At 39.8% G+C, this 14,658-nt stretch overlaps 1 protein-coding gene across 2 annotated transcripts in view; it reads right to left on the bottom strand.

Moving 5' to 3' along the window:
• Nucleotides 1–470: 470 nt before the first annotated feature.
• The window catches only part of LOC149458513 (uncharacterized), a 78,844-nt gene continuing 64,656 nt past the window's right edge, over nt 471–14,658 (bottom strand). For both annotated transcript variants that reach the window (XM_089682094.1, XM_089682095.1), the window contains 7 exons: nt 14,220–14,428; nt 12,129–12,223; nt 10,793–10,908; nt 8,388–8,552; nt 5,924–6,126; nt 4,917–5,020; nt 471–3,261 (listed from right to left, as the gene is read on the bottom strand). In XM_089682094.1, coding sequence (XP_089538220.1) covers nt 3,110–3,261; nt 4,917–5,020; nt 5,924–6,126; nt 8,388–8,552; nt 10,793–10,908; nt 12,129–12,223; nt 14,220–14,428 — 1,044 coding nt within the window. In that variant the 3' untranslated portion in view covers nt 471–3,109. The remainder of the gene's footprint in view (nt 3,262–4,916; nt 5,021–5,923; nt 6,127–8,387; nt 8,553–10,792; nt 10,909–12,128; nt 12,224–14,219; nt 14,429–14,658) is intronic.

The following is a 14,658-nucleotide window of genomic DNA, read 5'->3' as shown; positions in this document are numbered from 1 at the left end:
CCCAAAAAATGCCAAAGCCAGAGAATCAACAGGACAACTAGCATTTCCAGCAGGATGTCAGCGGCGGCATGAATGTATACGTGGGTAGAAATGTGTAATGAGCAACCACATAGCAATCAAAGACAAAACAACATAACACAAAACACATAAAACAACCTATATAAAGAGGAAGAATAAGAAGTTAGTGCTCTAGACATTATGGGTTAAACAAACACATTCACGGACAACATTCGAGGTCTCTAAGCCCTCACCATTTTTGTTAATTCCTCTCAAACCCTTTCCTCCTTCTTAGGTTATAAGTATAAGTATCCCCAAACCAGGTTAGTTGTTTTACATCCTAGTGCTATTTTGTTTTTGGTTTAGTTTAACCAGTAGCAAAGAGGTTAGTTATATTAGACACCACTAGAACAACACAAAAGCAGCGGCAAAGATGCATCATTGTAGCACATCATGAAAGATCAACAAAGGTCTTTTTTTTTGTTCAATGAAAATTTATTATAAGCAAGTAGACAGCTATACAGACAAAAAGTATAGATGAAATAAGCATTGCTGGCGGGTTCTTATAGGGAATACAATCAATGAACAATTGTACAATGTTCAGCTGATCTTCACAATAACATAGAGAAATTATACGATGACACAACAATCTCATGTCTTCCATGATTAAAGTACATGCAATAATCCAGCTCAGAGTTATTTATTAACCAAGACATTTTGTTGTGGGAATATATATATATATATATTAAAGTTTACTCCAGGATTCCACATTACTCCCAGGTTATATTTATTTACAATGAGTTAATATAGGTAGATCTTAGGGAATTGTACAATAGTGGACCTATCTTGCAATAACTGTTTGCAAGTTATCCAATGCCAGCTGTTGTTATGGATGTCATGATAAAGGGAAATACTGTACAGGCATCCAAGGATGTAAGCTGTGTCTTTGTTGGGACTTGGAGAGTGGTCTCAATATTTAATGAGTGGACCTTCAGGTGGGGAAGCAGAGAGCAAGCAGCAAGAGAAGTTGAAATCTGCACAGGACACAACTTTGCTACTGATCAAAGTAAACTTCCTTTTGCTATGAAGTATTTGGACAGTCCAATCAGGTGATGTACGGTACCTTTAAAAGCAGTGTTCTTGAGGAATTGGGGGGAAAAAAAATTGCATTGACAACACATGTTTTAAAATCAGGGCCAAACAAGTGGCCTAATTTATTGCCTATCTTTAAACTCATTCGCCTCAATAGGTAGAAAGAGATCTGAATATTTCCTAAATCTCATAATGCATCTGAACTTTCAGTTTATTGTAAAAGTAAGTGTGTAAAAAGCTTACAGTTTGTTTTCTATAGAAAGCAATCACAGTCTGAGTTGAAAAGCCTGTCCCTTGCCAGCATGCTATAGAGAAGAACCCTTGCTCCCTGGTGGAAGCAATGGTCTCTCTAAAGAGGTTCAACACTCCATTTTGCATCGGCAGGTGTGACTCAGCATGTGCATGTTGGACCTTCGCAGAGACATCACTGCTTTCACAGAGAGAAAGGGAGGGTCATTCTATATAGGGTGCTAGGAGACAGGCAGTCACTGGTTTCTAAAGAAAAAAAACTGTAACGCATTACACATCTTTTGTTTTGATGTGCCCAGAATGAATTTAGCGGCTTTCAACTAAAAGTTTGATTAGCCTTTAAACTCCAGGTTTCCATGGACTGGTCTAATATTCAGCTGGATATCCATTCTGTAGAATTTGTGAATTTTGGTAGTGTTAGTGCTTGCAGATAACCGCAACTGTGCTTCTGTGAGTAAGGATAAACCCTTTCCTCATAATCACAGCTGCTTTTAGATTTAGAGACCCCAACTCAACAACTTTAACTGGAAAGCTAAGGGCTGAGTGAAGCCTGAGCCCTGGTTTAGAATCAGCCAAGATGAGAGGGACTGTTTGTTAAGGGAGGCTGGCAATAACAACACCTTCCTTAAAGGTGATGCTAACACAACATTGACTTCAGTAAAATCTTTAAAGGACAGTGACAAAACCACTCAGCTGGAATTTGTCAATCATAGTTGTCATATCTACTTAATTATTAATAAGGACATGGTAGCACTCTTTTTTAAAAACTTAATAGCAGCCTCTGTAACTGACCATAAACTCAAATGGGAATATGCCACCATTGGAATCCTTGAATGCTCTATGCACAGATCTAGTGTTCTGCAATTCTAATTCGTTAGTTAGTGTACACTTTAAAAGGTGTTGATAGCCAAAAACTTTTTTAATATTTGAATAGAAAGGGGAGGGGTTAGACCCTTTCTTAATTATTTTTTTCTGCTATCATTGCCTCCATTGGAGATATTCACCCTCTTTTTGCACTGGTGACTATTATAACAGAGAAAGAAAGTGGGGAGAAATCCAAAATTTTAGGGTTGTTCTCAGAACAAGTCAGATAAAGGAGAAATCTTGCATTGGAGATACCCATTCCATGGACAACTGTCTAAGAAGGCAATTCTCCACATTTTGGGAGATTGTTTTTTAATCCCTTTTGCAACTTCAAAGAAACACATAAAGCATAAAAATAACCTAGCAGGGGTATTGACATTCCTATACGCTATCCAGAACTAAAAAGAAAAAAAAAATTGGCTATACATACACTTTTGTTTTAGGCACATAAAGCTGATTAAAAAATTAAGTTGGCAAGTACTGCGTTAAATAACGATGGGAAGCTGGTTTTCTAAACAGGATACTTGTACCTCCTATACAACCTGGTTAGTAAATTTTTACAAAATTTAGTGTATTAACAACTTCTGCTAAAGCTTCACAAATGAAATGGATTCCCATAAAGAAAAATGAATGCTTTATCTGTTTATAATCAAGTCCACTTAGAACCCTCAACAAAGAAAGGCCTATGTACAGATAACCATTTGTTTAATCACTAAAACTATTGACCTGACTGGAAAGCACATGACATTGCTCAATTCCCAGCAAATAAAGAGAAAATCCAGGAATTCAGGTGACAATCTAGAGTATGTCCCAAGAGACCCTTACAGCATTGGCGGGTAGGATTAGAGCAGAACGAGAAGAGGACTCATATTTAGTCTTCCAGAAGGACCTTTTAGCTTGTTCAAGTCTAGGATATGACGCATATTAATCCATAACTTACTGTGTCCACACTTGGGTAAATCTCTGTTATGGATGTAATGTTCACTTGGTAGCAAAATTGACCAAGGTTTAAAAGTACCCATTGAGCTGTGTTTGACGTGCCAGTGGTACATACATCCTCTGGAAGCAGAAAAAAGTGACATGTTGAATTAATTTTTCTACTCACAGATAACATTAATGAAAGTGAAAATGAAGAGAAGCAAAATACAAAAGAAAAAAGAATTTGGTACATATCTGCAATACATGTACATTTTCCCATATTGTATCTCGTTAAAAAGGCTGTAAGTATCAAAAATATTATTTTATCTGCCAGAAATCAAGTTAGCTCCTAACATTCTGTTTGTGCTGACAGCACAATGCCTCTGCTGCACTTAAATTACAAGCAGTGTTTTCAGCCCTGCCCAGTTTTCCCTGCTGGACTACAGAACACCTCCCCTTATTTTGTGTAGATGAGGGGAGGGGGTGTGCCTTGCAGTCCAGAAGGGAGCAATAGGACTCATAACACTGCTTGGAATTTAAATGTAGCAGAGGCACTGTGTTGGCGGTTTAAATAGGTAGTTAGGAACCCAATGGACATTTGGCAGATTAACGTAATTTTCTGTACTTTCAGCATTCAACATGGGGAAATCTGTATGTATTACAGAGATGTACTGAATGTTATTTTCCCAGACATACACTTTAAATGAGATTTTGACATAACGCAGGTTACTAAGCTCATGGAATCCATATTTTTTAAGAGAATGTATTATGTTATTTTGTATATTTTCTTTCCCAAAGCCAGCTATAGATAGATCGAATCTCGGCCAGGCCCTGCTGAACATGCTGAAGTTTGATCCAACTATGGACAGGCTGGATGTAGTGAAGTCAATCCATCGATCGGCTTCAGTACAATCAGCCTGATGGATTTCTTGCATATGCTTACTGCTAGCGGATATAGCCGCCAGAAAAGGTCATTGTGTTCTGTTGACTGTGAAGGCTCCCCACGGCAGAACACCATAGCGCTGTGGGAAAGATTCCCCATCAACACTGAGTGTGTTGTTGGTGGAGTCAAGTGATTTTCTTTTCTTCAACTCGAAGAAAAAGAAAACTGCATCAGCTTTTCATATGTTCACAGTAAAAATAGTTTTTTTAAATATCTTTTTAGTCAAGTGAATATAAAATACTGCTTATCAGTGTTTCATATTTTCAATTTGAAGACAGCAGAAATTTTATGCATTCTTCGAAGACTCCTTCTTTCAGCTGTTGTGACTAAAGATAGCAGTGTAAGATGAAGATAAACAGTTTTATTTTTCTGCAGACAAGGCAGCAGCATTGTTTTGCTAGGAATAAATCAATGTATGCATGTAGAAAGGAACAGAGAGGAAAGGGGATTGGTCAGGTTTTGTAGTCCAGCAGTCAACACTGATAATGCTGGTGGGGATTTCAGAGCAGCAAAGGCACTGTGTTGTCATATCATTACAGGAAGCAGTACTCTGGATTTCTGACCAATCAACAGGTATTTTTCTGTGCTTGCAGCATTAAAGGCTAAAACATGGGAAAGTGTATTGCAGAGATGTATTACGTGTGTTTCTTTTTTCCTGGCATACAATAGTATTTTCAGTTGGATTCTCTCACTGGTCTACATTGCTCCTGCCAATCCTGATGCCCTAAGACAGGGGCTTCATAGCCTGATGGCATAATTTTTTTATATGAATCATTACCCCACCCACAAGAACACAAGTCTCATTTGGTTCTAAAGAAGAACAAAATTAATATTTTCTCCACTTTATGCTTACCACCACTGATCATTTTATCACTCAAGACTCTCATAATGAAGTTTGCTACGTCCTTCTGTTTTGGTTGTGGGAGATTTGTATACACCGAATTCATGGCATAGACACTGCAAAACAAAAGATGCAGCATTGTATAAAACATTCAGTGGAATTAATGTGGAATAAATTCATAAGTGATTGTTGCTGCTTAGTTGCCCTCTACATGCAGTGGCAGAATAAAAAAAAGGGTAAACCAGGAGGTTGCCTGGAATCCCAGACTCCAAGAGGGCCAATGGGAATGCTAAAAATGTCAGGTTCTGCACTTCTGTGCTGTTTATAGTAAGTCAACTTCAGCTAAAGTCTTTAGACTTTTTGTGAGAAGGTGATCAGCAATTGCAACTTTTGTATTAATATCAGACCCAATAAAATGTACACTCAATAAACTTGGAAGCATCAATTAGATATTATCTGCCATCATAATATGAGTCATTTGTAAAGAGAGCATCGTTGAAAAAACATTAAACATGCAAATAATGCATCCTGTAGAAATGGTTAACAAAAACCCATGTTAGACACAAAAATCACATATGTCCATGTACACTAACTCTAAGCCCACGTCCACACTGAATGCGGCTTTGAAATCACACTACTTAAGTGCGATTTAAAAGCCGCCAGTCTGCAAGTTCATGTGTGGCTTGCTGACATTTGTGCGATTTCATGCACAGATGTCAATGCAGGTCGCACATGAAACCACCAAAAATAGTGGCAGAATATTTTTCAAACTGCGCCAATTTGAATGGTTCCATAGGCACTGTCAAATTGCATGACAAATTGCACCAGTATGAAAGGCGGGCTTACATTTATGCTAGAAGAAGGACTAATAATTTAAAACAGCTGGGACTTGTACAATTAGTCAACACCTGACAACTTGGCTTTATTATCACAAGTTATGCTGAAGTCTGTCTCATTGTCTGTTAAAATCGGCTGTGCATGACCACCGTAAAGATTGAAGATCTGGAAACATTACTTACAAGGCTTGGAGCTGTGGACAACTAATGGTTTCAGGTATGTATTCCAAAAAGGTTTCATTGAATGATGGTAAGAGGAAAGAGATTCTGGTTAGCCATTCTTGGACTTCTGCCACAGTAAAGACATCAAATCGGGTGAGCACGGACTGTGCAACAGCCTCCAGCACAGCAGCTTTCACTTGTGAGTTTGATAGCAGAGTTGGGTCCTTTAAGACAATGAAATAAAAATGTTATCCTGAGTTCAGCCAGCCCTGTAGAAATAGTTATTTTAGCACTTTGCCTACTTGGCATGCATACATAACATTCCTAGGTGAGTTCCTGGGGCACCTCCAAGTTGTCCTAACCACTGCTTAGTTAAACACCCAGCCTGCACAGTTTTTGATGAAAAATTCTTAAAGTATATCTAAAGTCTAAACATTTTTCTGTTTGTTTTGGATGCCTTGAAAGTTCTTATTTATCCATATCATGGTTTAGCTAGTAGTAGTCACTCATAGTTTAACTGAACTTGTTCTATAATTTTGAAGATGTTTCACTGCTTATCCAAGCAGTTTCTTTAGTTCTAATAAGTGTCAGGGACATACCTCAGCATTTATTAACACAACTTAGTCACTGTAACCTATTCAGCATGGAATAGGTCATAGATTGTTGAAGTTGAACATGATGGAAGGTGTGAAATTTTGTGAAAACACTTTGCTTGAATTACATGATTATATTCTATGGTGCCCTGAAGTGTGAATTGTTCATGTTCAATGGCTGAGGGAGTGACTTTTTGTCAAATAATCAGGAACAGACATACAAAAATGACATTACATATAAGTAACAAATGGTTTTCAAGGCTGCCACCCCTGTTTAGGAGTGATGATTTTAGTCTGCTGCAGATAAACTCTTTAAAGCAGAGCTCCAGTCTCCAGTGAAAAAAATAAAAGTCAGCAGCTACAAAAACTGTAGCTGCTGACTTTTAAAAAACAGCCATTTACCTGTCCTACAATCCTGCGGTGTGTGCACACCAGCTGGGTTCACCAGCCATCATCTTTGCAGGGTTCTGGCATCTTAAGTTTGGGCATCCAGCTGTGACAACTTGCAGCCTCACAGCCGGGTGCCCGCTGTGCATGCGCAAGTGTTGCTGCACGTTGTGAATGGTCCCATAGTTTTCTGGGACCTGTCATTTGTCCCATTAGACTGCGGCGAGAGAGCGGGGAGGACAACTTCCACTTATGACAACCTAAGCGGTTGAAGCAGTAGTGGGAGTGGGTACCTGTCAAAATTGGTATCCGCTCCTCCGCTGCTCCCCAAAGGTACCAATTCCTCATGGGGAGCAGAGGACCAGTCCTTAAAGTGGAACTTCCCTTTTTGGGTGGAACTCCGCTTTAAAGTCCCTAACAAATCATTGCCCCCCCTGTTTGTTTTATATGTAGCCCCCTTGTTGTAAACAGGGGCTACCAGTAAATTTAGCTGTGTTAGGTTGTAGATAACCTGGCTGATTTGTTGTCTTTTGGTAATTTGGGCTCACCCATAAGTTTAGCATACCTGTGGTTGCTCCCTTTTGCTAGTAGGTGTCACTAGTACCCTGGGCATTAGTATGATGAGCTACAGTAAAGCTGTGTTATGAATATGCATACTTCTCCCAACCAATCAGTAGGGGTTTCTCTGGCTACTGGTGCATGCTGAGAGAGTATATATATTTGGGAGGTCAATTGATCAGGGTCTTCTAACTCAGATATTGTTTGGTGTGGGTGTATGAGGAACAGCTGCATTGGGTAAGCTGAAAGCCTAAGGCCTAGACATGTTCTCTAGGCTCTCTAGGTTATGTTGCCTAGAGGCAAGGGATTGAGCCCCAAGATGAAGTACCAGAGGTTACTCTTCCATAGACCAAGAACTATGGAGGTACAGAATGGTGGATGCAAGTCAAAGGCCTTTTTCTGTACTGCTGTCTGCTTTACTATTTTTGTCTAAAGATTCTGCTGGTCTGTTTGCCTACTGTCATAGGGTATCCTGTGCCCTTACCCTCTCTCCCTGAATTTTGTTGTTGTGAGTAATAAACGTACTTTTGTTCAGCCTAAAAATGACTGGTGCCCATTTTTCTGGAACCGTCCATGCCCACAATGCCTAGCTACCAGCACCCTGAGTTGAAATGTCAGAACACCCTGATGCCGGGGGTCGCTACATGTACAGTTAAGATTTTTTTTGCTTTGAAGTCATGTCGCATTTGGGACATTTCTCTTCACTTCTTGTTCTGGAGATACCACAGGAAGTGATAAAAAAGTCACAAGACGTTTCACCTGAAATCTGACATTTTATAGTGTTACTCCAATGCACAGATGTGAAGCCAGGCTAGGGGGTTGCCTATCCCCATTCTTTTTTTTTTTTGAGAAAGACAGAACTCAGTTGCACTGACTTTACTATAAGCTGAATCAGTGTCAGTCCTTAACAAGCATGAAAAATATATATCTTTAAATGAGTTCCTTACCAATGCCATGTACTGCCGCAACGTGTCTATGAAATTGGACAGGGCGGTGATGTTTCCATTGAAGGTGACCATCACACTTGTTATAACTGTAATATTTTGGATGATATTGGTTTCAGCAGATGCTTCAGCCAGCTGGACAGTGCTCAAAAGATCTGCACAAGACGCCTATAAAACAAAGAAAATACTTATTAATGCATCATTTCAGATCAGATCAGGCTATGTGTCTGCAAACACCAACGTGAATCTCTGCTTCTCTGTCGGAAGAAAGGATTTTCAGTGCAATCCCACAAAAAGTGCTGACAAATGAGCACTTGACATTGCTTGCATTCTGCTAGCACAGAGCCTCCGGCACTGTGTAGCGATATTTTAAAGTGCTTGACCAATATTCCGGCTGAAAAGGGCAGTGGAAGGTGGAGATCATATAAGGTACATGCAGCAGGGATCAGAAGGGTAAGGGATGGTGCTGTAAGTTAATTTACCATTTTTATTTATTTATTTTTCTTTTAAGTGGGATAACCCTATAAGTCAGTAGAAAATCTCACTAAAGTATAACTAAAGACAAAACTTTTTTTTTTTAGTTCTGGATAGAGTGGAGAGGGATTAAAGCACCTGTCAGTATTTATTGCTGTCTGTCCCCAAAGTTAGGGAGACTCACCCTCTCAATTTGTCCTATTTACCATTATCACTGAAAGTTAAAGAAAAAAAAATTGGGGTTGGCCCCAGAAAAGTAACAAAAGGGAAAATATTCTAATAGGGACACTAGTTATGGTGTCTCGGGGGTCCCCAAAAGATTCTCTTAATGTTCAAGGATTTCCTCTCTCTTATTGTTTTGGCTATGGGACAGGAAGTGAAAGTCAATTTTCCCAATGGGGTACATATGGCAAAAATAAACCTTACAGGGGTTATAACCTGCCCTTATGCTATCCAAAATGAAAAAGAAAACGTTTTGCCTATAGTTCTACTTTAAGGTTTAACCCCTATCTGTTAGTAAATGAATGCCACAAATGCATATTGGTAGAACCCAAGTAGAAATAGCTTATTAGCTCTTAAAATGATACTCTAAGCAGTGCATTTAGTTAGAGGAAAAAGTTACAGATAGTTCAAACAGCCTAATATATAGCTGAGATACAGATATGTTTTGGCGAGCTATTCATATGAAATACACACAGCTCTGGTCAGTAAGATTGTTCTACTTTGTCTTGGTTAAACATTACATGCTCATAGTAGGCATTGATTCATTTATATATACACTATCTTATTTTGTATCTATTAGCGAATGATGAATTTTTGGGATGCTATAAGATTTTTTATAATTTTTCTATTAGTTTTCACATATATATTTCATTGTTTTGCTCAGTGGACAGAGGTGACCAAATTGATTCAATGTTGTACTGTAGAAAGGAAGGTGACACAGGAAGTGTCGTACTGGGAGATGGATTGTTCAGTCAGGACTATAGCTACATTTGTGTAATTTTACAAAGTTGGCTGTAGAGAATTAAAAATCTTTTGACACATGAAAAGAGAAATATACTGTATATTCATTTAGCTGCCTGCCTTAGTTTTCTTTTTTAAAATCAGCAAGGCAGGTAAACAGCTAGACCAGTTATCTTCAACAGGAAAACAACTGACTGAAATGCTTGCACTTCCATAAACTTGACAAGTACTGTATGCTAGACAGTGACTTGACATGTAGGCACATGCTGGTCACCAAAAATACCCTGGCTATCTATTGCCACTAGAACCTCCCTCTGGGGCAACTTTGGCCTTCATTATTTATTTATTTATTCCAGATACTTATATAGCGCTGTCAATTTGCGCAGCGCTTTACATATATATAGTACATTCACATCAGTCCCTAACCCTCAAGGGGTGTACAATCTAAGGTCCCTAACTCACATTCATACATACACATACTAGGGCCAATTTAGACAGGATCCAATTAACCTACCTGCATGTCTTCGGAGTGTGGGAGGAAACCAGAGTACCTGGAGGAAACCCACGCAGGCACAGGGAGAACATGAAAACTCCAGGCAGGTGGTGCCGTGGTTGGGATTCACACCAACGACACGAGTACTGCCAGGCGGAAGTGCTAACCACTAAGCCACTGTGCCGCCCCATTCTTTTGCTACACTAGTCAGCTGTGTCCCTCACTATACTTTTCTTTTCCTGTTGTCTCTCCTTGTGTCTGTCTCATCTCTCCAACCCCCCCAAGACACTTTAGACTGTCAGCTCCAGATAATTGATTGATGTGAATGGCTCCAGTTGCTTTGGGAAGTGCTGTTTAATACGTTGACAATAAATAAATATAAGGTAACACTGTAAAAACTCTTTGAAATATCCAGGTTATATTATTAGCATGGCAGGATGTGACAGAAGCAGAAAAAATATACTTTAAACCAACTCACCACATCGAAGGTCGGGTTCAATGTGATGACAATATTCCACGATCCTAACTGCAAGTACTGACTAAAGTATGTCATAGCCCAGGATCTTGTGTCAAGGTTACCCATGCAGGCAGAACCTAAAAATACATTTTTTTAGTTAAGAGTCATAGAGTGCAGATTATCCATGGCATTAAAGGTTAAAGGTCTCATTCACTTAAAATGTATACTATGTACACACTAATACATAGATTCTCTTATTTCCTTTTGGTCTGTTAAAGCAGACCTTCCATTAAAGCAGAATGTCCACTTTTTCTTCAACCCTCCTGACCCCCCCTCCCCCTTCCCAAAAGAATAAATTACTTTAAAATGCATGACAGTAATGCATTAAAATGAGATTTCAAACTCCCGGCTCTGATGGGAATATTTTTTGTGAAGGGAACAGTTTGCTGATCAATGGATTTTAAAGTCAATTGTGTTGGGGGAGAATGGATGGCAAAAAATGGACCTACAATTTTCCATGGACAGTCCACTGTACTGTACTGTATTAAATGTTTGTTTTAACTGTTCAAAAGTAGGAAAAAAATGTGTTAGCTGATAGCTGTCTGTTGTCAGTTATCATTGTTCCTAGTTTTCTGTGAATTGTAGAATACGCCTTCCTATGTTATGGTGAAAAGGAGAGGGGGAGGTATTTTTGTAGTCCTTACACACTTCATGTCTTAGGGTGACAACACTGATCCTCCATACAGAACAGTGAGTGACAGAGTGTTGGCACCCTAGGACAGGAAGGAACAGGAAGGCCTGAAAAAGGAAATGTATGCAGACCACCACATCTAAGAACCAGTAAACTGCAATATCACAGTTTTGTTTTTGGATTTAGATACGCTTCATTGAATCATTAGGTTTGAGAGAACCCACCTGGGTAAAAATAGCCTCAGGTACAAATAACTGCATTAGTAAATAAGCTCCTTAAACAAGACTTTGTGGTTAAAAAAGGAACTCGAAAAGGTAAAATGGTCACAGGCTCTTTAAAAACTTTTCTTTTCTTGCAACCAATTTTAAGGGGTTGATTTACCAAAGGAGTACAAAATGTTTAATTACCTTAGCAAAAAGGTGAAGCTGTGTTCTTTTGTATCATCCAATCAAGTGCAAGCACAAATTCATTTTCTCTTAATCCTTTCCTCATAACTGAGAGTCATAGTGAACTTAGTTTCACCATTTTCACTAAGCTTATGTAACATTCTTTTTTGCAAAGTAAACATTCTCTGTTCCTGTAGTAAATCAACCCACAGGAATGTGATGAAGTATAGCATGCTTTGCCTGGGTACAATTCCTCTCAAAGTATTCAGATGTCAGTTACCTGAGTTTGTTTTCTGTGCTGACAGTGCTGAGCTCACAAAGTCAAAGACAGCACTGGGGTTATCGGGATTTGTATCACTTATTAAGGGTTTCATGCTGCAGAAGAAGAAAAAAAGAGTTATCTGGGGTTTTCTGGAAAGTGGAAAATATACTACCTTTGATAATTTTTCTAACACAGAAACCAATGGACACTGATTGTAAGATATGGACATAGACCATTTGCCATTAGCTGGAGGATATTGATGGACAGGTGCTAACTGACAAGCACTGAAAGAAACCAATTAACATAAAGGAAGAGACAGATGGATACACATCAATTTTGGGTTACCTCCTCAAATATATTAATCTCTTCCCACGGCGAAAACAAGCTATTCCCACCTCAATCAATCCTGAGAAAGGTAGAAGTGGATAAAAAGTATCCCTTGATCTTATAAAATATTGTTAATAGCAAAATAATTAACAAAAAGTATCATAGGCAGCTCAGAGCATGGGCTTAAGTCAGAGGAGTACTGGGAACCTTCAACACAGGGGGCAAACACAACCAATTGACTCTTTCAGGGCATGGACAGATTTTTGTAGGCATCCAAAATGTGCCATTGGGTCGTAGTTATAAGCGGACAGGAAATATTGTTACACATCTTGGAGCATCAGCTTATTTTGCAGTTCTCAACATTTAGTCACATGACTTTTCAGAGCTGCAAAGTAAGCTGGTGCTGGAAAACTGGTAATCTCAGGTCTTAAAGGGGAACAGTTAAACATATAATTCTCATTATGTGCCACTGACTATAGGTCCCATTCTCACTTAACTAAAGCCACAACAATCTATACATCTGCTGGGCTTGGAGGTATAGTGTGCATTGTTGGGCTATCTAAAGGAGCCACAGAAATCTGTACACCAGCTGGGAGGCTTAGAGGTATAGTGTGCATTATTGGGCTATCTAAAGAAGCCAAAGCAATCTGTACACCTGCTGTGAGGCTTGGAGGTACAGTGTGCATTGTTGGGCTATCTAAAGGATCCACAGCAATCTATACAGCTGCTAAGAGGCTTGGAGGTACAGTGGGCATTGTTGGGCTATAGAAATAGAGCCACAGCAATTTGTACACCTGCCGGGAGGCTTGGAGGTACAGTGGGCATTGTTGGGCTATCTAAAGGATCCACAGCAATCTGTACACCTGCTGGGAGGCTTGGAGGTACAGTGGGCATTGTTGGGCTATCTAAAGGGTCCACAGCAATCTGTACACCTGCTGGGAGGCTTGGAGGTACAGTGGGCATTGTTGGGCTATAGAAATAGAGCCAGAGCAATCTGTACACCTGCTGGGAGGCTTGGAGGTACAGTGGGCATTGTTGGGCTATCTAAAGGATCCACAGCAATCTGTACACCTGCTGGGAGGCTTGGAGGTACAGTGGGCATTGTTGGGCTATAGAAATAGAGCCAGAGCAATCTGTACACCTGCTGGGAGGCTTGGAGGTACAGTGGGCATTGTTGGGCTATCTAAAGGATCCACAGTAATCTGTACACCTGCTGGGAGGCTTGGAGGTATAGTGTGCATTGTTGGGCTATCTAAAGGATCCACAGAAATCTGTACACCTGCTGGGAGGCTTGGAGGTATAGTGTGCATTGTTGGGCTATCTAAAGGATCCACAGCAATCTGTACACCTGCTGGGAGGCTTGGAGGTACAGTGGGCATTGTTGGGCTATAGAAATAGAGCCAGAGCAATCTGTACACCTGCTGGGAGGCTTGGAGGTACAGTGGGCATTGTTGGGCTATCTAAAGGATCCACAGTAATCTGTACACCTGCTGGGAGGCTTGGAGGTATAGTGTGCATTGTTGGGCTATCTAAAGGATCCACAGAAATCTGTACACCTGCTGGGAGGCTTGGAGGTATAGTGTGCATTGTTGGGCTATCTAAAGGAGCCACAGAGATCTGTACACCTGCTGGGAGGCTTGGAGGTACAGTGTGCATTGTTGGGGTATCTAAAGGAGCTCATATAAAGTATAATTCGGTAAACAGAACTTTGCTAAATGTGGTCAACAGCATTAAAGAAGCATTAAAGAAGACTATAGCTATGAAAAAATACCAGAATCTTACATATCAGCAAGGGCATCACAGCCTAAATCTGTTGGAAGGAACCCGAAAGCCCTGCTATCGAGGGATGAGCGGACCATCTTGATCTTTTTCTCAAAAAAGTCACTGTAATCAGCTGCAGTGAAGGACGAAAAGCCAGACCCAACCGTGCAGAAGATTTCTCCAATGAACAGCTTTTTAGCAGCTGCATTATTGATTGCAGTGATTCCATTCTATGAGATAATGACACATTTTTCAAACCAACTGTTTTTTTTTATCTATGCTCCCATACATAGAAATGTTTGCACAATTTGGTGACAAACAACAAGCTGCACAATTAGGCTGTAAGGTGTGATAAAAACTTGTTCAAAAAGGTGTATATATATCTGTAAGATTGTAAGCTCTAACGAGCAGGGCCCTGTGATCCCTCCTGTATTAAACTGTATTGTAATTGTACTGTTTG

The sequence above is a fragment of the Staurois parvus genome, unplaced genomic scaffold (genome assembly GCF_062004578.1).
Source record: "Staurois parvus isolate SC_StPar_1 unplaced genomic scaffold, SC_StPar_1.0 ptg000285l, whole genome shotgun sequence".
Classification (NCBI taxonomy): Eukaryota; Metazoa; Chordata; class Amphibia; order Anura; family Ranidae; genus Staurois; species Staurois parvus.
Note: the sequence above shows the minus strand (reverse complement) of the source record. Positions and strands in the feature narration are given on the sequence as shown.